Source organism: Hoplias malabaricus, chromosome 2 (genome assembly GCF_029633855.1).
Source record: "Hoplias malabaricus isolate fHopMal1 chromosome 2, fHopMal1.hap1, whole genome shotgun sequence".
Taxonomy (NCBI): Eukaryota; Metazoa; Chordata; class Actinopteri; order Characiformes; family Erythrinidae; genus Hoplias; species Hoplias malabaricus.
This window is the reverse complement of record NC_089801.1, coordinates 65,548,420-65,572,104: the sequence shown is the minus strand read 5'-3', so window position 1 is coordinate 65,572,104 and position 23,685 is coordinate 65,548,420. Positions and strand designations below refer to the sequence as shown.

The 23,685-nt window shown below is 44.8% G+C and overlaps 1 protein-coding gene across 11 annotated transcripts in view; it reads left to right on the top strand.

Annotated features, from left to right (window-relative positions):
* Positions 1–23,685, top strand: part of LOC136686865 (nuclear factor 1 X-type-like) — a 125,008-nt gene that overhangs the window by 81,672 nt on the left and 19,651 nt on the right. For 6 of the 11 annotated variants that reach the window (XM_066660907.1, XM_066660908.1, XM_066660902.1 and 3 more), the window contains 6 exons: positions 18,915–18,977; positions 20,079–20,153; positions 20,465–20,585; positions 20,918–20,953; positions 21,185–21,312; positions 22,362–22,436. In XM_066660907.1, coding sequence (XP_066517004.1) covers positions 18,915–18,977; positions 20,079–20,153; positions 20,465–20,585; positions 20,918–20,953; positions 21,185–21,312; positions 22,362–22,436 — 498 coding nt within the window. The remainder of the gene's footprint in view (positions 1–18,914; positions 18,978–20,078; positions 20,154–20,464; positions 20,586–20,917; positions 20,954–21,184; positions 21,313–22,361; positions 22,437–23,685) is intronic. The other 5 variants (XM_066660910.1, XM_066660909.1, XM_066660913.1 and 2 more) reach the window with 2 other exon arrangements.

Here is a 23,685-nt window from a genome sequence, read left to right as displayed (position 1 = left end):
CCTGGCTAAATTAGGTTATAAAACAAATGAAGGCATTTCTCTGGACAGTTGACTCCATTCACTCCCTTCATCACACTCTTCTTTTCTCTTCTTTTCACTTCGTTTCTCCTCCCTCCATCTCACACACTTCTTTTCTCTTCTCTTCTCATCCCTTGTTTTGATCTTGAATCTCATCTTTGATCCTGTTCTTTTCTTCTCTCTCTATTTTTTTCTTCTGTTCTTTCGTCTCATTCTTATTTGTTTCCCCTGTATTGTCTTAGACTCTTTCATTCCTTCTGTTCTCTTCACTTCATTTCTCTTCCATCCACATATCGCTTTCCTTCCCCCCACGTTCTCTCATTCTCTCTTGGCTCCGCAGCCCCTCGTTCACCTCCGTACTAAACAGAGCAGCTGTTGTGCGCCTTGTAGACGAGGTGATGGAGGGGAGGCAGATAAAAAAAAAAAAAAAAAACGGTTTCCTTTTAAAAGAAGGGATGAAAAACAAGAGAAAGTGGTGAACGAAAACACTTCCTCAGACAAACGAGTACTTGTAAAACCGCCTTATCTCTCAGCGTGCAGTTCAAAGCCTGCGCTTATCTCAAAGTGGAAGAGATTTTTCCTTCACTCTTTCTTTAATTCACTCTCTACACTCGTTTGTCTGTTGTCGTCCGTTCCCAAGGACAGGGCCTTGAAAAGAGCAGCTGTCTCTTCCTTCACACTGTTCCTTTAACTATTATTTAAACACGATTCACAAAAACAGCAGCATGTGGAAATGTGTTTGTGTGTGTGTGTGAGAGAGAGAGAGAGAGAGAGAGAGAGAGAGAGAGAAAGTGGAATATAGAGCTGGACTAAACCATATTAACCAAATGAAACCCAAATTCTGAGGCTAAGACTCTTACAGTGAAGGATAACCACACAGATTAATCAACCACACACACATACACACACACACAGGGAAGGAAGGAACTAGATTATTTATTATTTATTTATTTATTTTAATGATTGTTATTCTTCTTATTATTTTTATATGAGCATGGTGCCTGTATAAAATTATATATAAAGTGCAGTTTTTGCTGCTTGCCCTGTGAAGGACTGGTGCCCCCTCCAGGGTGTATTCCTGCCTTGCGCCCAATGATTCCAGGTAGGCTCTGGACCCCCCGCGACCCTGAACTGGATAAGGGTTACAGATAATGAATGAATGAATGAGTTTGTGCTGCAGCGCTCGAGTGGTGCTAGTGGTGTTGAGTGTTGGATCTTAGTCAGTTCGAGTGCTGGGGTTTGAGTGTTGGTGCTGGTGGTTTTGAGTGATTGTGATGCTGGGGTCAAATGATGTGTGCTGGGGTCCAGTGTCTGTGCTGGTTCGTTGAGTGTTGAGTGTTAGTGCTGCTGGGGTTGAGTGTTGAGTGCTGGGTTTGATTAATTGTGCTGCTGGGGTCGAGTGATGAGTGCTGGGGTCAAGTGGTGGTGGGGTTGAGTGATGAGTGCTGGTGTTGAGTGTTGGTGCTGCTGGGTTCGAGTGATGTGTGCTGGGATCAAGTGGCTGTGCTGCTGGGGTTGAGTGATGAGTGTTGGTGCTGCTGGGGTTTAGTGTTGAGTGCTGGTGCTGCTGGGGTCGAGTGATGAGTGCTGGGGTCAAGTGGCTGTGCTGGTAGGGTTGAGTGTTGGTGCTGCTGGGGTTGAATGATGAGTGCTGGTGGGGTTGAATGTTGGTGCTAGTGGGGTTGAGTGATGAGTGTTGAATCTAGTTCACTGTACACAGACAACATTTTTGGACCCCGCTCTCTCCTTCCCTCTATCTTTCTTCCCTTAACTTTCTCAGGGGACATGAAGTCTAACTTTGCATCTCATCTCAGGCCAGTCTCGCTGGAATCCTCCAGAGGAAAGGAACCTTCTGCTGTCTCCTCCAACAGAGCACAGCAGACTTCTCTAACCCTTTGTTCTTCTGTTTTATTTTGCCGTTTTGGGGAACGTCATATGTTGTCCCACTCAGTGACAGTCTTACATACTCTTCAGTTCCTCCCTTGATGTGGAAGGACTGTTTCCTCTTTTAAAAGGGCAAGGACGATGAAGAACAAGTATCGTCTTTAAATGTGATCTCAGCTGGATGGAAAGAAGATATGGAAAGAGAGAGAGAGAGGGAGAGAACAGAAAAGATGGAAAGAAAACTAACAAGAAAGACAACAGCAAAGACTGAATGAGCATAGATTGAAGGGGGAGAAAGAGGGAGGTGGATGAAAAAAGGTGGAAAGAAAAGTAACATAAGGGAGAGAATAAAACATCAAGAGGTGAATGAAGACAGATAGGTTGAAAAGAGGAGGAAAGATAGACTAAACAGAAGAGAGAATGGATAGAAAGAGAAAGCAGGAGAAGGATTAACTGGACAGAAACAGATAGAAGAGAGAGTAAACTGAGGGGAAACTGAACCAGCCATAAATGAAATGTCAGCCGTACTGTTGAGTCTGGACCAGCGGTTCTGATTGGAGAAGCAGAACCTGTAGGTTTTGGGTTCCAGAGCTGTGGATCACTCTGTTCTAGAACTGCTCCCTGCGGAACTGGGATGCTTTGGATCTGATGACTGATCTGTCAATCATCCGGACAGCCTCGTCAAACGCACGCCAAATATTTTTACACGATCGCTCATAACAGCGTAATTAGGAGCTGGGAAACCGATTGAAGGACGAGCAGGGGTTTACAATGTTGATTAGAAACTCAGACCAGCTGCCCCTCAAAACTGCACACGTTTAACCCCTCGAACCCAGGACCTGTTATCAATCACATCTCACCGATATTCTGGGGACATCCGCTCATGCAAACGTTCAAACCAACAGTTTCTCCCTCTCTGCTGCGCATTTATACTAAACTTTGGAGCTATACACTTGATTGCATTGAGCCATTCCAGCTTTAGAGAGGTCAGGTAGTGGTGTAGAGTGATTAGTTCTGGATCACTGAAACAACTCCAGCTCATCCCAGCGGTCCTGGAAGCTCTTGGATTTCCACTGCTTCACAGCCTACACTGGGCATTGAGCTCATGGGCTGCTGCTCCAGAGAATCTCCATCTACAAGCAGTGCTTTTCCAAGGAGGTTATGCAAGCTGTGTGTGCAGTTGAACACCTGTGTCAGCCTCGGGTGCACCTTAAATGAGCTCAGTTGAGGAAAGTCTCAATCCATTTATTGGGTGTTTATTAATGCAGCAACATGTTTGACTGTTTCCATTCATCATCAACTCTTCATGTCATGTAAAGGGCAGCTGGCATTTATTAAGCATTTGATTTGAAGATGTGTAATATCACAGAAAAGCGCTCCTGTCGTTCATTCTGATGTTATTTTGGACTGAATCTATGCTGGACTGGCTGTTGTTCTCTGATTAGAAGCTGTACAAATTGGCTTTTCATCAAAACGGTCCCTTCTTCTTTTTCTCTTCGTCTTTTGACTCTCTTTTTCACTCGGTTGGAGCTGTGGCATTTTTGTGTAGGTGTGTGTGTGTGCGTGTGTGTGTGTGTGTGTGTGCACGCCGCCCAACATCTGCAGAGTCTCACAGAGAGAGGAGGAATTTAGAAATGTATATAAAACTGTCCAACAGAGAGAGGGAGTGAGAGAGAGAGAGAGGGAGTGAGAGAGAGAGAGAGAGGAAGAACAGGAAGAAGAGATAATTACAGGAAAGGATGATTATTAGTCCGTCACTCTGCCTTCAGACAGATAAGTGAAATCAGATGGAGAGAAACCGAGAGTTTGAAAAGAGCATCGATTTGAGAGAATCTGTGATGAGAAGAATAAAAAGATGTAGAGAGATGGACAGAGACTATGAGGAAGGTTTCCGTGTACACACATGGTGGGCTGAAGGGGGCAAAAATTGGCTGAAAATGCCCATGCACTTGAATGGAAATGAGATGAGAGAAAACTGTATTTCAGGTGGTGTTTATTGTTCTTCAAGTACAGTTGGATGATGTAACGGTAATGTCCTGTAGCGCTGTATTTTAAAATGTGGACGGTATCTCAAACTGATGACGTGTCTGGTGTGTCACATTCCTGTTCTGTATTTGTTGGTTGAGTACGTGGCAAAATAAATGTGGATTTAAGAGAGCCACAGGGAGGGGGCGCTGTGGAGCTCATTGGTGATGTCATGCTCTGAGAACAGTTTGGGAATGAAAGCACAAGCCCAGTAGTAGTACAGTAAACTACCCTTCAATAAAGTTTGTGTTGACAGATGCAATCCTCTCTTTGCTGGAACACGGTGTGTGCTGTGGTGTTTAGCCTGTTAGCTTACGTATCCAAGCGAACTTTCACACCTGTAGAAGACCAGCAGTAACTAACCCCCTCTCTCAAGTCACTACCTGTGAGGAGTGTGGTGTGTTCTCCCTGTGTCTGCGTGGGTTTCCTCCGGGTGACTGTCTGTGAGGAGTGTGGTGTGTTCTCCCTGTGTCTGCGTGGGTTTCCTCTGGGTGACTGTCTGTGAGGAGTGTGGTGTGTTCTCCCTGTGTCTGCGTGGGTTTCCTCTGGGTGACTGTCTGTGAGGAGTGTGGTGTGTTCTCCCTGTGTCTGCATGGGTTTCCTCCGGGTGACTGTGAGGAGTGTGGTGTGTTCTCCCTGTGTCTGTGTGGGTCTCCTCCGGGTGACTGTCTGTGAGGAGTGTGGTGTGTTCTCCCTGTGTCTGCGTGGGTTTCCTCTGGGTGACTGTCTGTGAGGAGTGTGGTGTGTTCTCCCTGTGTCTGCGTGGGTTTCCTCTGGGTGACTGTCTGTGAGGAGTGTGGTGTGTTCTCCCTGTGTCTGCATGGGTTTCCTCCGGGTGACTGTGAGGAGTGTGGTGTGTTCTCCCTGTGTCTGTGTGGGTCTCCTCCGGGTGACTGTCTGTGAGGAGTGTGGTGTGTTTTCCCTGTGTCTGCGTGGGTTTCCTCCAGGTGAGTGTCTGTGAGGAGTGTGGTGTGTTTTCCCTGTGTCTGCATGGGTTTCCTCCAGGTGACTGTCTGTGAGGAGTGTGGTGTGTTCTCCCTGTGTCTGCGTGGGTTTCCTCCGGCTGCTCCGGTTTCCTCCCACAGTCCAAACTCACCTGTAGGTAGGTGGATTGGCTGTTTTACATCGTCGACAGTTATATGAGAGTGACTGGGGAGTTTGTGATGTCCTGTGGTGGATTGGTGACCTGCCTGTGTGGGCTCCAGACACACCACACAAACAGAGGATGAAGCAGTTACAGGAAATAAATGAATGAATGATGTAAAGGTGCAGAATAGTGAACATAATACAGTGAAAAATGTAGGATGCTTTCATTTTACTTCATGAATCAAAGCTGTGATCAGCGGTGTCTGCCAGGCGTGATGTGCCGGTGTGGGGACGTACACAGAGAGTGCATCACTTCTCTCTGTGTATAACATGAGAGCATTAAGCACAAGGCTTTTGTTTAGAGCACTTACCCGATTTGGGTTGCGGTCTGTGTGTTGTGACCTTGTTCCTTCCCTGCCATTGGACATGGGCCTTTGTGGGTGTTCTGCTATTGGCTAGGAGGATCAGCATGAGCTGGAAATGTGTCACGGATACTTGCGAGTCAATAGAGCGTGACAGATTCCCTGATGCCGATAACTGGGGAATACGGGCTTTGAAGTCTGTGTGCGACAAATCGTAGAGCAGATCGCTTTTCAAGAGCGCCTTTGGTGTGAAGCAGAGCAGGGAGTTGTGTTTGTGGTACTTGGCTCTTTAGCTCATGTGGCTGGTTGTGTGTATTCAGCTCTTTGCATAAACCTGGTGTTCTGGGCTCTCATAGGCAGGGGTGGACCGATGACCCCTACGGGAGGGTTTGGTATGTGGTACAAACATACGCACCAAAACAAATAATAATTTTGTCACCATGTGGGTATATTATGTCTATGTTGACTTGTAAAAATGGGCATGTGACCTAAGTTTAAAGGAACACTAGGCTGTATTTTTACCTTAAAATTACTGCTTCATTATCATTGTGATGCTTCACTGAGCTGTAATAGAGAGAATAGAGCCTCTATCATTGCAACACTGAGCTCAGCACTTCAGAAACCACACTATGTACCTTTTGGAGGAGGGTATGAAAAGTTCTCACAAATCTACATTCCCAAGGTTTAGTTTAGGTGTTGCTATTGCACGACACAGTCAGGAGAGAAGTGTGTTTATTGTCTTGGAAATTCACACGGTATTTCCCCCCTAAAAAAAAAAGAAAGAAAGGCGAAGAAGAGCGTAACATTGTTCAGTGCAGCCTCTGTTTGAATTTAAAAGTCACCCTCCCTACACTGCTGTCCCCAGGCGTTCTCTTTAAGACGGCATGTCTGGCCGTGAGACACTAAAGTTAATGGATATACCTCGCAAAGACAGAAATACCCACTGGAGTGACGTGAGTGAGTCGCCTGGTTCGGCCTGCGCGGCTAAACTGAGGTGTGCGGAGGCGTGCTGGTGTTTAGTGGGCGTGTGTGTGTGTGGGTTGAGGCTATGGTTTAGAGAGTGTGTGTGTGTAATTACAGTCAGATAAATCAAAATGTGTATTTACTTTGTCGTTTTGAACTGTAGGCGCAGACAGAAGGACAGAGAGAGAGAAGGAGAGAGAGAGGGAGAGGGCAGGTCACGTTGGGAAAGTCCATGTCAAATAAACACAGACCTGGGCAGAAATAGATGTAGTTTTGTTGTGAAATGTTCTTGTTGCTGTGTTGTCTGTACTGAAACATCTGCAGCGAACGACGTTTGTGTTGTGAATACGCTCCACCTCTTCTACAGGATGACACCCCCCCCTCCCTCCCCGAACAGCACAGTGACCTGAAATCAAGACTAAATCTGTGCAATCTGAAGCAAGCAGCTCAGGGTGAGGAAGATGATCCGGTATCAGCTGCTAATGATTATTCCTGTGATCAGTCATTGGTTCTGAGCTCATAATGTGATTAGAGGAGAGGGTTTTTAAAACTCTCTTCTCTGCTCCTTCTCTCCTCTCTTCTCCTCTTCCCTACTCCTTCTCTCCTCTCCTCCTCACCTTTTCTCCTCTCTTCTCCTCCTCTCCCCTCCTCTTCTCTCCTCTCCTCCTCTCCCCGCCTTCTCTTCTCTTTTCTCCTCTATCTCCTCTCCTCCTCACCTTCTCTCCTCTCTTCTCCTTTCCTCCTCCCCTCTCCTCTCCTCTCTTCCCCTCTCCTCCTCTCCTCTCCTCTCCTCTCCTCTCCTCTCCTGTCTGCTCTGTCCTCCTTCTCCTCTTCTCTCTTCTCCTCTCCTCTATCCTCCTTCTAGTTCCTTTTCTCCTCTCTCCTACTCTCCTCTCTTCTCCCCTCCTTCCCTCCTCTCTTCTCCTCTTCCCTACTCCTCCTCTCCTCTCCTCCTCACCTTCTCTCCTCTCTTCTCCTTTACTCCTCTCCTCCCCTCTCCTCTCCCCGCCTTCTCACTTCTCTCCTTCTCTCTTCTCCTCTCCTCTCCTGTCTGCTCTGTTCTCCTTCTTCTTTTCTTCTCTCTTCTCCTCTTCTCTATCCTCCTTATAGTTCCTTTTCTCTTCTCTCCTACTCTTCTCTCTTCTTCCCTTTTTCTCTCCTCTCTTCTCTTTCCTACTCCTCCTCTCCTCTCCTCCTCGCCTTCTCTCCTCTCTTCTCCTCTTTCCTACACCTCCTCTCCTCCTCGCCTTCTCTCCTCTCTTCTCCTCTTTCCTACACCTCCTCTCCTCTTTCCTACACCTCCTCTCCTCTCTCCTCTCCTCCTCGCCTTCTCTCCTCTTCTCCTTTCCTCCTCGTCTCTCCTCCCCTTCCCTCTCCCCACCTTCTCTCTTCTCCTCTCCTCTATCCTCCTTCTCCTTTCCTTTTCTCCTCTCTCCTACTCTCCTCTCTTCTCTCCTCCTTCTCCTCTCCACTCCTCTCATCTCTTCCTTGCCTTCTCTTCTCTCTCCCCCTCTCCTTCTCTCCTCTCTTCTCCTTTCCTCCTCTTTCCTCCCCTCCCCTTCTCTCTTCTCCTTTCCTCCTCCCACCTCCTCCACTCTCTTCTCTCCTTCTCTCCCCTCCTCTCCTCCTCTCCCCACCTTCTCTCCACCCTTCTCCTCTCCTCCTCTCGTCTCCTCACAGTGAAGTCTTGACAGATAGAGAAGTCAGGTGTTTTTCAGTCATAGAAGCGAGAACACTCACTCAACTGCGAGTTTTTCAGAGGTTCTACACCGACTGAAAGCTCCCTTCTTTCTTCATCTATTTTGTATGCTCTGTAAATACTTCTTCACCTGTATTTATATATATTCCTCTCCACCTCTCTCACTCACTCACTCACTCGCATTCTCTCTCTCTCCCTCTCTCTCTCTCTCTCTCTCCCCCCGTCTCCTGCCTTTTTCCACATAAAGCTGTTTTTCATAAACTAGAACTGGAATAGCAGTCCCTGAGGCAAGTGCTGAAACACTAGCCCACTCTGAGCTCTCTCTGTGTGTGTGTGTGTGTGTGTGTGTGTGTGTGTGTGTGTGTAACAGTAGATTTTTCTGAATTGCTGCCAAACAGATGCAGTCGCTTGGAGTTCCACCAAAGGAGCTTTCATGTCTCTCTCTCTCTCTCTCTCTCTCTCTCTCTCATACTCCCTCTCTTTCGGTGGAGAACAGTGTCCTATCAGTGTCCTGATATCCCCCCCCCCTGGTCTTTTGGCCAGAGAGAAAGGGTAGCCCATAGTTTCTGTATTGTATCAGATTTCTCTCAGAGTAAAAGTGCTGATCTAGGATCAGCTCCCTGATCTTCGTACAACTGCATTTAATGAGGTGATGACAGAAAAACAAACTGACCCTAGAGCAGACTTCTGGAAACCTGTGATACATTTGACCACATTGTGTCATGTGTACATTGTTCCCCTGATTGTGTTTGACAAGCTCACTGTTATTGACATTATTTATTATGTGTTTACTTTTATTCTTATAGTGTCTGTGAAATGCAATAGGAACATAAAGGTCCGAGCCGCTGCGCTACGACTCACTCAAATTCAGTTCACCTGAGATTCAGTGCAGTATGGAGCCTACAACTTCATTGCTTCATTGTGGAATATAAACAGTGGTCTGAAAACTGAAAAGAGATATATATATATATAAAATGTAAAATGATGGTGGAGGCCTCAGTTGAATCCAGGGATTCACCTCCTCTACTGTGCCCAGACACTGTATCTGTGGTTAGGGAGGGCATTGACGTGGGTGTGTGTGTGTTGGAGGGGGACACCTGATCAGGATTACAGGTCTTTGAGACTCTTGGCTGACCTATATTGTTGCCATGGTGAACAGCAGGAGTCTAGACACAGTGAACAGGACTGTATTCATCCTCCAACTCAGTCACACCCCACAGTTCAGAAGTTAGGAATCATCCTCCAGCAGTTTGGATCAGCACATCCGTTTTGGGGCACGGAAGTATTTATTAACCAGTAAAACAAGGGATTGGATGATAACCTCAGTTAATCCCAGACTGCCATAAGGAGAGATGTGGAAAGGGTTAAAGCAACACATTCATACTCAGAACACTTACTGTAATAACGGTATGGGTTTTTATTCTAATATTATTATTTTTTATTGTTTCTTTTCGAGCAAATAAACTCTTACTGCTGCGATAAATACCTTTTTTAAATCTCATTTTCGGAGGTGCCTAAAACTTCTGCACAGTTCTGTAAATTCATTCAGTCATTCATTCATGGTCTGTAAGTGCTTGTCCAGTTCAGGATGGCGGTGGGTCTGGAGCCTACCCAGAAACATCACACTCTCACCTACGGACACTTTTGAGTCGCCAACCAAACTGCCAAGGTGTGTTTTTGGACCCTGGGAGGAAACCGGATCACCCGGAGGAAACCCACACGGACACAGGGAGAACACACCACACTCCTCACAGACAGTCACCCAGAGGAAACCCACGCGGACACAGGGAGAACACACCACACTCCTCACAGACAGTCACCCAGAGGAAACCCACGCGGACACAGGGAGAACACACCACACTCCTCACAGACAGTCACCCGGAGGAAACCCACGCGGACACAGGGAGAACACACCACACTCCTCACAGACAGTCACCCGGAGGAAACCCACGCGGACACAGGGAGAACACACCACACTCCTCACAGACAGTCACCTGGAGGAAACCCACGCAGACACAGGGAGAGCACACCACACTCCACACAGACAGTCACCCGGAGGAAACCCACGCGAACACAGGGAGAACACACCACACTCCTCACAGACAGTCACCCGGAGGAAACCCACGCAGACACAGGGAGAACACACCACACTCCACACAGACAGTCACCCAGAGGAAACCCACGCAAACACAGGGAGAACACACCACACTCCTGTGCTGTGTGACTGCAACACTACCTGCTGCACCATCGTTATAAACAAAATTGCATATTTCATACCAAAAGTTTTTATAAGACAAGTTATTCTAATTTTTTGAACTGCAACATGCATATGATGTCCTCGCAGTTAGCAATACACACACAGTATACACACCCTCTCTCACACAACTTCATATCTTATCAGCTAGGAGCAAACACACACACACAGACAGAGGGTAAATGAGGTCAGCAGTCAGGTCTGGTCACTGGACTTTGAACTGTAGTCTGTACTTCCTGATTGGTTTAAATGTGATGATGTCTGTGTGTGGCTTTGTTTATCTGTTTGTTTTCTTCTCTAACTGTTCATCTGTGCGTACTGCTGCTGCTGCTGAGGATTCTGGGTAAAGCTTGTTGGTGTAGTAGACAGTAATCCTCTCAGTCCTGTAGGAAACATACATACACACACACACACACACACACATATTGACTGTGGAACTTTGCGTAGTATGTACTGACCAGTCGTGCGCACGCGTGCTTGTGTTTTACTAACCAGCTGTCTTCTTTGCCCTATCTTTGGCCTCAGATGACCCATGTTCCACTAGGCGTGCACACACACACACACACACACACACACACACACACACTCATACATACACACACAGGCACGCAGACACACTTTTGACCTCATCCAATATCAAGAGTTGTCTGACTGTTTCAGATACGCACACAATAAACAAAGACCTATTCATTTTGTGTGTGTGTGTGTGTGTGTGTTGTTTGGCAACACTTCAACCTGATCTAAGCCCAAAATCCTGTAGTAGATTTTGCAAACTCACATATTTCATCTCTCGCTTCATGATTTCCCTCTCTCTCTCTCTCTCTCTCTCTCTCTTTCTCACTCTCTACATTCATTTAGAATGGCTCCAGAGTTTGAGAAAGAGGTCAGTGTGTCACTGAAAGTGTAGATGATGAGAGGGATGTGTTAAGTTGATGGGAAGCTCACAGTGAATCTTCCCCTTGGCTCAAATTGGATGAAGCCTTTTACAGTAGCAGCGGCAGCAGGAGGAAGTTTAGTGCAGCAGGACTAACCCTCTGTAACCCTCTGTAAGCCACTTCAGATGACAGCTGATGTTCTCTGCCAGGTACAACAGAGAATTCCAGAAAATATATACTGACAATAAAGACTGTTAGAGTTGCACAGATGTGTTAAATCCATGTTCATCCACTTCACTCCAGAGTGAGGTTTTGTGGCGATGAACTCGAGCGCTGAGTAAGAAAGAAAAACAATGTAAGACCCCGTCTGAGATTAATTCTCTCTGTTCGGGTCAGGTTTGAGTTACTGATGTGGCCATAGTTACTCTCACTCTCTCACTCTCTCTCTCTCACTCTCTCTACCCACTCTCTCATGCTCTCTCGCTCACTCTCTCATTCTCTCTCTCATGCTCTCTCGCTCTCTCATTCTCTTGCTCTCTCATTCTCTCTCTCCCTCTCACTCTCTCTCTCTCACTCTCTAACACTCTTTCTCACTCTCTCCCCTCTCTCACATGCTCTCTCATTCTCTCTCTCTCTCTCTCTCTCTCTCTCTAACACTCTTTCTCACTCTACCCTCTCTCGCATGCTCTCTCTCTCTCTCTAACACTCTTTCTCACTCTCTACCCTCTCTCGCATGCTCTCTCTCTCTCTCTCTCTCTCTGTTTCTCTGTAGGCTCTGCCTTTCTGTTTCTATTGCTCACTCCAGTCATCTTTTTCTCTCTCCTCTACACCCCCCCCCCCCCACACACACACACAGCCTTTCTACAATGGAATGCCCACTCCAATGTGGGCACATGCCCATTGAACAGGAAGTAACGTCTCTCAGTGGGTGGGCTTTAAGTTGGCATGCATGTCTCTTATTGGCCCTCACAGTTTAAAGGCTATGTTCTGATTGGTAAATATATTGTTGCTGGTAGCAAGTTCGAATTCGTTTCAGCCCTTTATTTGCAGCTTCTTTTGAACATGGGGTCAGTTTGTGTGTGTGTGTGTGTGTGTGTGTGTGTGTGTGTGTGTGTGTGTGTGTGTGTGTGCGTTTGTGTGTAAAAAAAAAGGAGAGATCATGTTTTATCTTTTCATCTGCTCAGCTGTTTGCTCCATACTGTATTTTTGCTCTTTATGCTTTCTAATCTTTATTTGGCAATAGATCTCATCTGTTGCATTTACAGACTTACTGTGTCATTCTCTCTCTCTCTCTCTCTCTCTCTCTCTCTCTCTCTCTCTCTTGCTCTCTCTCCTTCCCTTGGCACATTTGTATTCCTAAGTCATGTGACTGGTGGAGTGGTTGCATCAATGGTGCAGCCACAGAAACGGGATCATTCACACGACGTTAGAGTGATGGTAACCTGTGTTAACACAGTCACTGTATTAAAGTAGCACTACAGTAACCTGCAGCACCCCCAGACACTATGTGGCAATAATGTTACATTAGTCTAAACGTTGGAGTAATGTTATAGAAGCATACAATCACTGGGGTGACATTCATCTGTTATCACACAGTTGTAAATGCTGAAGGTCTGAGGTCACTTCACTTGGATCCGTAGGTGCAGAGTGTGGAGATAATGCTGTCATAACCAAATATAACCCCGTCATTAACTTTAGCGCAACACTGTCATAATCCATTTGAAGATGATACAGACACAGTGTGTGCGCTTACGGCTCAGAGCTTCCAGGCAACTCTCCACAAACCTGGAGTACTGTGTGGGATCACACACTGCCATAAAACAGCACTTGGCTGACAACGGACTGAGAACTGCTGCTGCTGCTGAGAGAAAAGATCCAAAGCCCCTGGTTTTCAGGCATCCCTCTTTCACATTATCTCCCAGTCTCCCAGAGGACACTCTCTGTGTTTGTAAACAAATAAATGTACACCTTCCATAGCTAAGACCGGAGACTTCTCGCTCAGCCACGGTGTGTTAACAGCCTTTAGATTCAGTTTTTGTCGATTTGTGGGCAGTCTTTGTGTCATTTGTTGACATTCATAGTGTGTGTGTGTGCACCTGTGTAGTACGCTGTTTTCCTGTGCTGCATGTTAACTCACTGAACTATTGTGCTGCCCTCTAACAGTTACATCCTGCCTGGGCCATGGGGTGATCTAAGGACACACACACACACACACACACACACAGCTCGTATATGTGAATTGTGGGGACATTGCCTAGCCTTCCATTGATTTTGTGTAATCTTCCCAAGAAAGACACATCCCCACAATGTGTATACGTAAAAACAATGTGATATATTTGTGTAACACACACACACACACTTGGGAACAATTGTACACACACAGAGAACAATGTATTTCATCTGTAGTCATCTGTTTTATGTATTAGATATATTTCAGTAAGAATTATGTTTATAAATACACATCCATGACTACAACTCGCCATCCCACTGCTTCCAAAATTCATCACTCAATGTGACGCTAACCGATGTTATCGGATATTACAGACCTGGTCATTTAATGTGCTCCTGCAATCACTTTTAGCGTGTTAACGATGGATGTTTAATAAAGAAGTAGCTGAATAAAATAGGCTAATGTGTCTAATAACTGTTGGTGGCTGTTAACTCTCACTAAATGTTTGCAACGCTACACTGTTCTCTGAGGTTGTGTTTGTGTTTGTGTTTAGAAGTAGATAACAGGTGCTGTAAGTTCTGTTTATGACTGATATTGAAGCTGGAATAATGGCCAAGTCCAGTGTGGTGTGGAAGTGTGGGCGTGTGCCACAAGGGTCCCTCTAGTGGCCGTCTCTTGTACTGCCCTTTCACTCCCACCACACATGCTCACAGTTTTTGTTTATTTTGTACAACATTTCAAGAATGGTTGTATGTTGTTGTTTTTTTAATACCTAGAAAGAATCAAATAAAGATCTCTGTGTGCTGTTTCTGTACAAGCAAATGGTAAAGTGGGGCTAGAGTACGGAGTAGTGCAATAGAAGTGGGAATTGTGGCTGGAATCATTTTATTACGGATAGAGTTCAGTTAAGATTATTAAGATGTTCAAGATAATAAATAAAACTACTTAGAAACGTCTAGATTTGTGATGATTTAATATATATATATATATATATATACAATTTAATTCTCGTTATATCTCATTTAATTCTCATTTTTAACCATAACAGGCCAAAATCTTCAGGACGTTCTTGGGGTAGAACTTTTGCCAGTATCTGTCCGCTCCAGAGAGCAGTGCTGTAGATAACAGCAGTCCAGAATTAGTCTTTAAAACTGTCCTGTGAGTTGGGCTCTATTTATTACACTGTGAACTGTGAAATGGATAAAGTGGTGCTAAAATGTCAGATGTCGTGCTGTGTGTTGTGACCTCACCTCATTGCACAAAAATTCCAGCTTGGCATTGAAGCGTACAAAAGCAGCCTATTTGTTGAATGTCATTTTTTACCGTATTTTCATTCTGTAGCAATATTTCTGTAGATTGAAACCTACATCCACATCTTTAACTGCTTTTCCAAAAAGCGTCAGGTCTTAGAAAGGCACTTTATTCAGTTTCACACCAGAAAGTGTTACTACAGCTGACGCTTATTGGAATAAGCATTTACAGAAGTTTATGATATAGCCACAAGAAGGCTGCCATAGCCCCCAGGAAGCTTTGGGGGTTGGGTACATTGCTCAAGGGAACTTCAGCCGTGGGTTTTGAGGGAGGAGACAGTGCTGTTCCTTCACTCCCCACGCCGATCCTAGGGATTGAACCAGTGACCTTCCAACCTTCCCAAGACAATTCATTAACAACAGCTACTCCAAGTTTACAATCATCAAAGCACTCACTCACTCACTCACTCACTCACTCATAGGTATGACTTGATCCACAAGAGGGTGCTGTTGCGCTTCGTTTAGGTCCTTGTTTGAAGTGTATTTGTGAACAAAATCAGCCAGTGTGTGTGTTAATGCCTGAAAAGATCAGATCATTTGTATGGATCCGGAAGGTAATTTCAGTGTTGCTGTTGCACATGTTTCACAAGAATGGGTGAATAGGACTCAAGCAAGAGTAAGTTCAGGTGTGTTAGATCATCTGCAGTCCTCTGTGATGGCAGGAGAGACGTTTATCATTGACATTGATGTGCAATTACTCTGATAGGTTCCAGCACTCCATTGAATTTAATTGAGGGATACACAGTTTATGGTGCAGATGAGCACTGCTGTGTGTGTGTGTATGTGTGTGTAGGATGGGTCTTAGCCCAGAGGGTCCTCAGAGACCCTGTATGGCTGTCCAATCAAAAGCCTGTCAGAATCGCTCCAAGGCACAAACCCAGTCACTCACTCCAGCAAGCTGCTTACACACACACACACACACACACACATTTCCTCAAGCTGCCAGTCCATTTTAATTATGGATAAATGTTCTGTTGCCTGTATGTGACAAGGGTACATAATAAGTATTGCTCCATGATAGAGTCATATGTCATGACTGAACACTGAATATAGAGCAAATATGAAAATAATAAACACAGTAGAGTTCAGTAATAAGTCTGAAGACATACGAAATGTTTGACATTCTCTCCCCATTTTCTTTCTTGTGCTTCGCTCTCTTTCTACTTGTTTTCCCCCTCTATTTCTCTCCCTCTTTTATATCTCTTTTTCCTTAACTTTTACATTTTTTTCTCCTTATTCTCTCTCTCTCTCTCTCTCTCTCTCTCTCTCTCTCTCTCTCTTTTGGCTGAGGTTAGGTGCAGACGGGCACACAGATGGGTAGCAGACTGGGCACAGGCCACTCACACCACACCTGCTCCCTCAGACACACACACACACACACACACACGCATGTGGTCTCACAGACTTTAACATAATCACACACATTCAAGCACATGTGGGGACATACATACACATACTCTTGCATATGCACACTTGTATAGAGTACACACACACACACTCACGCTCCTTTGGTGCCTCTCTAAAGATGCTAGATACTTACATATTGTAGTTACATATTGCACATGGTTGAATGTACGTATTATAATTCTCAGGTAAATTCTCATTCTCTCTCCCTACTTCTCATGCCTCTCTCTCCTCTTCTCTCTCTCCTTCTCACTCTTCACTCCTCTCATCTGTCTCACAGCCTCTAAGACGTTTCTCTCTCTCACCCTTCACCCTTCTCTTCCTTTCACTCCTCACTCTTCCTGGATACCAGTGTGTTACAGAATAGACTTTAAGATGTTGTTATTGCTATTTTTCTTAATTTAACTTTTCTGCTTTTTACTCTTTCTCTGTTTGCTTTCACTCTCTGCCTCATCCCTCGCTCCTCCCTCTCCTTCTCACTCCTCACTCCTCAGGCTTGTGTATGATTCTCCCAAAAGTCCTCAAACACATCTGACCCATATTGTGAGTGGAATTAGGGACGCTGAATGAGCATTAACTTAGATGTGAATGCCCATGATATCCAGGGTATTTCAGGTAACTCGAGGAATTCCACAGGTGCCTTTTTGGAGTTCAACCTAATCCATCTTAAAACGAGCTTAATTTAAGCCTTGCATTATCTCCATCTTGCCCCTGTAATCTGGACAAGCAGAAGAAAAGGTCCTTGTGAAAAGATAATGTTGCCAACAGTAAAATTAAGTCAGAAAGCTGTCTATCATTTCATTTTCATTTTTGGCCACAGGCGCATGTTTGATGAAGATATTCTGTTGATTCAAGCACAATCTTAACCTGTGTCTATCATCTGGACACATTAAGAATGAAAGAATGTTTATGTAATCTGGATTGTAATTCAGTTTAATTCAGCACTTTGCTCAGCGTGTGATTCCTTCTGCCCTTGTCATTTGAATATATTCTGTTAAAAAGTGGGCAAACAAATGTAAAAATAACAAATTTGTCCCATTAGTCACCGGCAGATGAACCTGTGCTTAATAAATAACCTCCTGTGGGAGAGGAGATAAAATATCCAGTGAAAACGAGTGTGAGAAACAGCTGTGTTGGGGAAGTACATGGGGATTAGAGAGTTTCGGAACATTTTAAGCGCATTATAGATTAAAAAAAGGTCAGAATGTTTAGCAACACAACACTAAACCTCTTAAGCCAGACCCAATTGGGCTTTGAGCTGAGTTCTGCAGCGATGGAGAGAGAGGAGAGACATACAGAATATTTAAAAATATTTTAAAGTAGTCTGACATTAAGATATAGATACACAATCATGCAAATACACACTAGCTGATGATGTGCATAACACACACACACTTACACAGGCTATTCTCATCTCACTTAACCCACGTAAACCATTTTGACACATGACTGTGCTTATAAAATAGTTGTACAGCTGTTAAAGAGAGAGAGCCATTCGGTTTTAATGTGAAGAGGTGCTTTAAGGTTAAGGTCAGGATTAGGGTTAGCTCAGTAATACTTCTGGATAAGGTCAAATTAAGTCTCCCCCTAATGAATTGAGGTCTGTGTTAAGCCCCTACAGCACAAGAAAACAGTTCTGTGTGCTGGTGTGTTTACACAGCTAATCCGAAGTCTATCGGTAAGACGTGTGTGTGTGTGTGTGTGTGTGTGTTAGAGAGCCCCCTCCTGGTTGAAACACGGAACTGCACGATCATGGGAGTTTTAAGTACGCCTGGGCGTTAGACAGTTGAGGATCAGGTGTAAGGCTTTCGTTTCACTCATTAAAGGTAAAAGATCTGAATAGATCTGATCTCAGATCAGTCAGATGCGTCAGTTCCAGTTTGATCAGAGGCACCACTGTTGTGTTCAGTTTTGTTTCAGTTTGACTGATAGTTCAGCTCCTCTGTAGCCTGCTCGGTACCTCCAGCAGTTTAGTTATTATTTGTCGGTTCTGTTGGATGATATGAAAAACTTGGTTCATCCAAACATGAGAGAATCATTTGTGATTGGTCAGGATGCTCGCAGGCTCTTGCATGTCACAAAGGCCTATATTTTGGTAAGAGTTAACAAATATTATATATTAAGCAGCGCTCAGACACAGCTGTGTCTCTGTTAAAAACAGAAAGACGTATTCCCTGATGCTGTCACTTATATGAGTGGACAAACTTACATCATTCTACAGAAACAAAACTGACCGTTAGCGGCTTCACCGCTGCTTCTGTGCCAGCGAGTGCAGGAGGTGGATGAAGGTGAAGTTGGCGCGCACTGAGGCTTTGTAGGGGGGATATGTGTTGGATGGTATGTTTTTAGAGTTTGCTCATAGGGCTTGGATTGTTTATATTTTGCTTGTGTGTGTGTGTGTGTGTGTGTGTGTGTGCGCGCCGTCAGCTAGTAGGAATGCATCTGCACCGCCAGTGCTAAGATGGCTGCCAAACACTAACATGGCTGCCAGGTTTCTGGAGAGAGAGAGAGAGAGAGAGAGAGAGAGAGAGAGAGATTAGACTCTTGTTCACTCTCACTTGCTTTCTTGTGCTTGTAGTATTTAGATTCTGGGAGACTGCTGTCTCTTTGTTTTTCTGTGTGTGTGAGTTTTTTCTCCATCTTAATCTCCACCACACTGTATCGAATCACGCTGGCATGTGCTGCTGTATTCTTTTATCACCTATGGGCAACTGATACAAACACACACACACACACACACACACCACACACACACACACAGACACACACATTGGCTCTTCCCTATACACTACGTTTAAAAGCATATATCATGTTCCAAATCCTTTTATTTACATATTTCTCTCTCTCTCTCTCGTCTCTTTTAGAATCAGGACAATCAGACAGTTCCAGCCAGCAGGCCGAGTCAGACATCAAACCCCCACCAAATGGTAAGATCAGACCTTTGAGATTGCTGGAAGCCATAATGAGTGTAACCTATACATTCTGGAGACATAAATGAGCTGCACCTTTCTACCGTGTCTGCAGCCAGTTATATACTCGCTGTATACCACCGCCTCTCTTCAAAACAGGAAGTGCCTTCATGTCTCAAATAACTCTCATTCTATCACCGAGGGGGCTTTCACACCTCAAAACTGGCCTGACCCAAAGAGGGGGTCTACAGAGGTGGTCTTTCAGCTGCTTTTACAGCGTGAAGACACTGATTTGGATGTTCAACGTATTACAGGAAGAAGCTGAGGCAGACTATTGTCACCTAGAAAACAATAAAAATGTTACATTCTTCAAATCTTCAGACCAGTTCAGATGTGATTAGTTTTGCCCGGGTACCTGGGGTAAGCATGTTTTACTACAGGACGTCTGTAATGTTTAAGACATCATTAAGATTAAAGCCGGAGGATCTGCGATTTCGAGGGATCCTAAACCTGAAATGTCTAAGGTGTCGTTGGGCTCTAGAGGCTGCCACACATGGGACATGCTGCGGTACATGAGCTCCGGTTCAAGCTCAAACTGACGTCAACAAGCTAGGCTTTGTTCATCTCAAGCCACATGTGAGCTACTGTCTTTATGTGTCTCCATCTGGCTTTAATGTGTAGTGTAGTAATGCTGAAATATACCGTGATGTGCTGAGGAACTGAACAGCTCTAATGCCGGCGCCAGTGTGTGTGTGTGTGCCTCCATTTAAAACAGTGGTTGTGTGTTAATGGAAGCTGCGCAACGCGTCCAGTGTGTTGTGGCCTTAAGAGTCCAGATTTAAGCCAGAAGTGTACATGGTGACTTATAAATGATAAATAATGTATAACGTTTACGATCTTGACTGATGGTTACTCATGGTATGGGCTCTAGTTAAAGGTCAATGTGTGTGTTCAGCCTGTTCCACAGTGGTAAGTCTGATCTGGTTCTGGAGTTTTTACAAAAGTCTAACTTTTACGAGGCATATGCCTTTGATAGAGATGCGTTAGTACAGTGCACAGACATTAATTCCCGTTTGTAAGGGGGTTATAACATAAGGTTGTAACATTTGCCTCTTTCAGGACATTTGAGCTTCCAAGACTGCTTCGTAACGTCAGGGGTGTGGAACGCAGCCGAGCTAGTACGAGTGTCTCAAAGTGAGTAACTGCACACACACACACAGGATTTAAATTCACATACAGTGCTGGGCAAATGTTTTAGAAACTGATTAAAATGATAACAACAATGTGCAGGCAGGTCATTCTCTTTTCTCTGTTTCCAGTTGTCAGTAGATCCCTGTCACCAAAACCAGAATGTAATAGGTCGATGGATAAAAATCTGAGTGAATGTCAGTGATAGTAAATGCGATCTGTGCATTGTTTTTGTTCTATTTTATTTACTGTTTTTCTGTCTCTTTCTTTTCACTCTTTCCTTTCTACCTCTTCCCACTTCTGCTTCACCCTCTCAGCCCCAGTTGCCACAGCTTCAGGTCCTAATTTTTCATTGGCTGACCTGGAGAGTCCCGGTTACTACAACATCAACCAAGTAGCGCTGGGTCGGCGATCACTGACATCACCACCATCTACCAGGTAGAAACACGTCTGTTTGTCTTATGCATCCAGCCTTTGTCAGGACATAAGTTGAGTCCTATTTAAATTCGTACCTTGTAAAGAGTGAGTTATCTAAAAATCAACAACGTCGTTTTATCAGACGCATGTCTACTAACAAGAAGCATGCTTCCTTTTAGAATTTAAAATGTTTATTTCTTATCCCAGATCTACTTTAATTTCTCTATTACTCTTATTCTTTAGTTTTTTTTCCTTTCTTTCTGTGCTTATTCAGTGTGTTCTGTCATTCTTCTCTACCCATCCCTGTCTCTCTCTCTCTCTCTCTCTCTCTCTCTCTCTGGGTGGTGCTCCAGAGCCGAGGTGGAGCTGTACGCGAGTCTTCCTCGGAGGTAGCTTACGTGTGCTTAACTTTGGTTCTGGCTCTTCGTGTGTGTGTGTGTGTGTTTATCTGCAAGTGTGTCCTGTAAAGTGATTTCACAAATGTAACTACTCTGTATCTATTTTAAAATCTCTCTCTCTCTCTCTCCTCTCTCTCTCTCTCTTTCTCTCTCTCTCTTTCTCTCTCTCTATCTCTCTTTCTCTTTCTCTCTCTCTCTCTCTATCTCTCTCTCTCTCTCTAGCTCCACTAAGCGTAAGTCTATAGATGACAGTGAAATGGACAGCCCCGTGGATGATGTATTTTATTCCACACGTTCTCCTGCTGGCACCAGTTCACAGTCCAGTGGCTGGCCCAATGATGTGGATACAGGTACACACACATACACACACACACACACACACACACACACACACACAAAGGGAGAGAGAGAGAATCTTGCATCTGTGAATTGTGGGAGCATTACATAGACTTACATTCCTATTATGCAGACTTTTCCTAAAGTACCACCAGCTTAACCCCATCCCTAACTTTAACCAATGTGGTTTACACTAAACATGTAAGGACTTGGCGTTGGGGACTAGGGCGGCACGGTGGCGCAGCAGGTAGCGTTCTCCCTGTGTCCGCGTGGGTTTCCTCCGGGTGCTCCGGTTTCCTCCCACAGTCCAAAAACACACGTTGGTAGGTGGATTGGCGACTCAAAAAACAAGTGTCCGTAGGTGTGAGAGAATGTGTGTGTGTGTCTGTGTTGCCCTGTGAAGGACTGGCGCCCCCTCCAGGGTGTATTCCTGCCTTGCGCCCAATGATTCCAGGTAGGCTCTGGACCCACTGCGACCCTGAATTGGATAAACGCTTACAGATAATGAATGAATGAATGAATGTAAGGACTTTCCATAGACATAATTATAAATGTAGCTAATTAACACTAAACCTAACTCTAACCCCCACTGTCCTGAGAATGTTTTGAGAAATATTTGATCTCAGTCTTTATATATTTTACGTATTTTTTGTGTGATGTATATTAGTTTTTTATTGTTGCACATGTGGGTATTTCTACATTAATTGGTTTTTATGTTAAGTTTGTGTTTTGAAAGAGAGTGATGTTCATTCTTCAGTTCTCTGTGCTAGTCTTGGTCACAGTGAGCATGTGCAGATCACAGTCTCAGTTTCTCATTACTGAGCTCAGTGAACTAATTCACTCCTTTCATTCTGGTCCATCTTCCTCTGATTCTGTCTGTTCTCAAACTTCACCACAGACTTCTGTCTTTATCTTTCTGCCTCACCCAACCTCTGTTAATGTGTCCCTAAATCTCTCTCTCTTTCTCTCTCTCTCTCTCTCTCTCTCTCTCTCTCTCTCTCTCAGTGTCTGTGTGTGTGTGTCTGTGTCTGTGTGCACTAATGATGCCCTTCTCCACTTGCAGTGCAGCACCACTTGGCAAGTGTTCAGGAGAGGAAGATAAAACATGAAAATGATGCCGTGCAGTTTTCTTACCATGGTTAGAACACACACACACACACACTTTGTCTTACTCTCTCTCTCTCTCTCTCTCTCTCTTTCTCTCTCTCTCTCTCTCTCTCTCTCTCTCATTCTCCCATAATGACACAAGCATGTGTCTGTAGTAGACATTTGATTGACTGTTTGTTTGTGTGTGTGTGTGTGTGTGTGTGTGTGAGAGAGAGAGAGAGAGAGATAGAGAGGGGGAGGGGGGGGGGCAGAAAGAGAATGAAGAGAGAGATAGGGAGGACAGAGAGAGACAGGGGACAGAAATAAAGAAGACAGAGGGAGAGTTTTCTCCTTGGTGTCTGTCTGTTCCTCGGCAGTGGGTGCTGAGCCGATGGAGGGTGAATGAAGGGTGCTGAAGGTTCTGAAGCGAGCGCTGCACTTTGACCTGATTCAGATTCATGCATCATTTCTCCATGAAGGAAACATGTTGCATCATTCTAGGTTGAGCCCGGAGGAAGTGAAGTGTGATGTGCTTTGTTTATGTGGAACCGACGTGCACATTTGAACCCCGTCAGTGTGTTGCGTGTTTTAAAGTTTGTTTGTGTGATGGCTGCTGGTCGTGATGAGATTAGCCCTGCGGTTTCACTTCTAATAGCGCGTACCCCTCCGGGCTTCTCACAGTATTTATGGATAAAGACAGAGAAAATAAAACCACACAACGAGTGAAGGAGAGGAGAAACGCTTCCCATATTCTCATATTCTCCCTTTACACACTCCCACCTGCTCCAGACTTAACACACATTTACACACACCCACGCACACATGTCTAAAAACCCAGTCACACTCACATACACACATATATATAAACAGACTGACGAACTGAAACCGAGGGATTTAAGCTTAAATGGGATTTAATGCTTTAATATAGAGAATGAAAGGAAAAACAACACAGAAACTGAAACTAAGTTTAAGAGAGGAATGTTTCAGAAGCACGGTGCTCCGTGCCAGGATTCGGTTCTGCCATTTTTGGAAGGTGTGTGTGTAAGTGTGTGTGTGTGTGAGTGTGGATTTGATAATCTGCCACAGAAGCTCTGTCCTCCTGTCACTTTCTCCCACATTTTCTCACCTCACCATGTTATTTTCACCCCCTCCACACACACGCGCACACACACAATATATATATCCATCACTTTCTTCTTTATCATTTTCCCCTCTATCCATCATTCAGTGCTGGGGGATGCGTAGGAGCAGCTGTTGAGCACAGCCTTGTGTGTTGAGTAATGCTCTCCAGGAATAGCCTG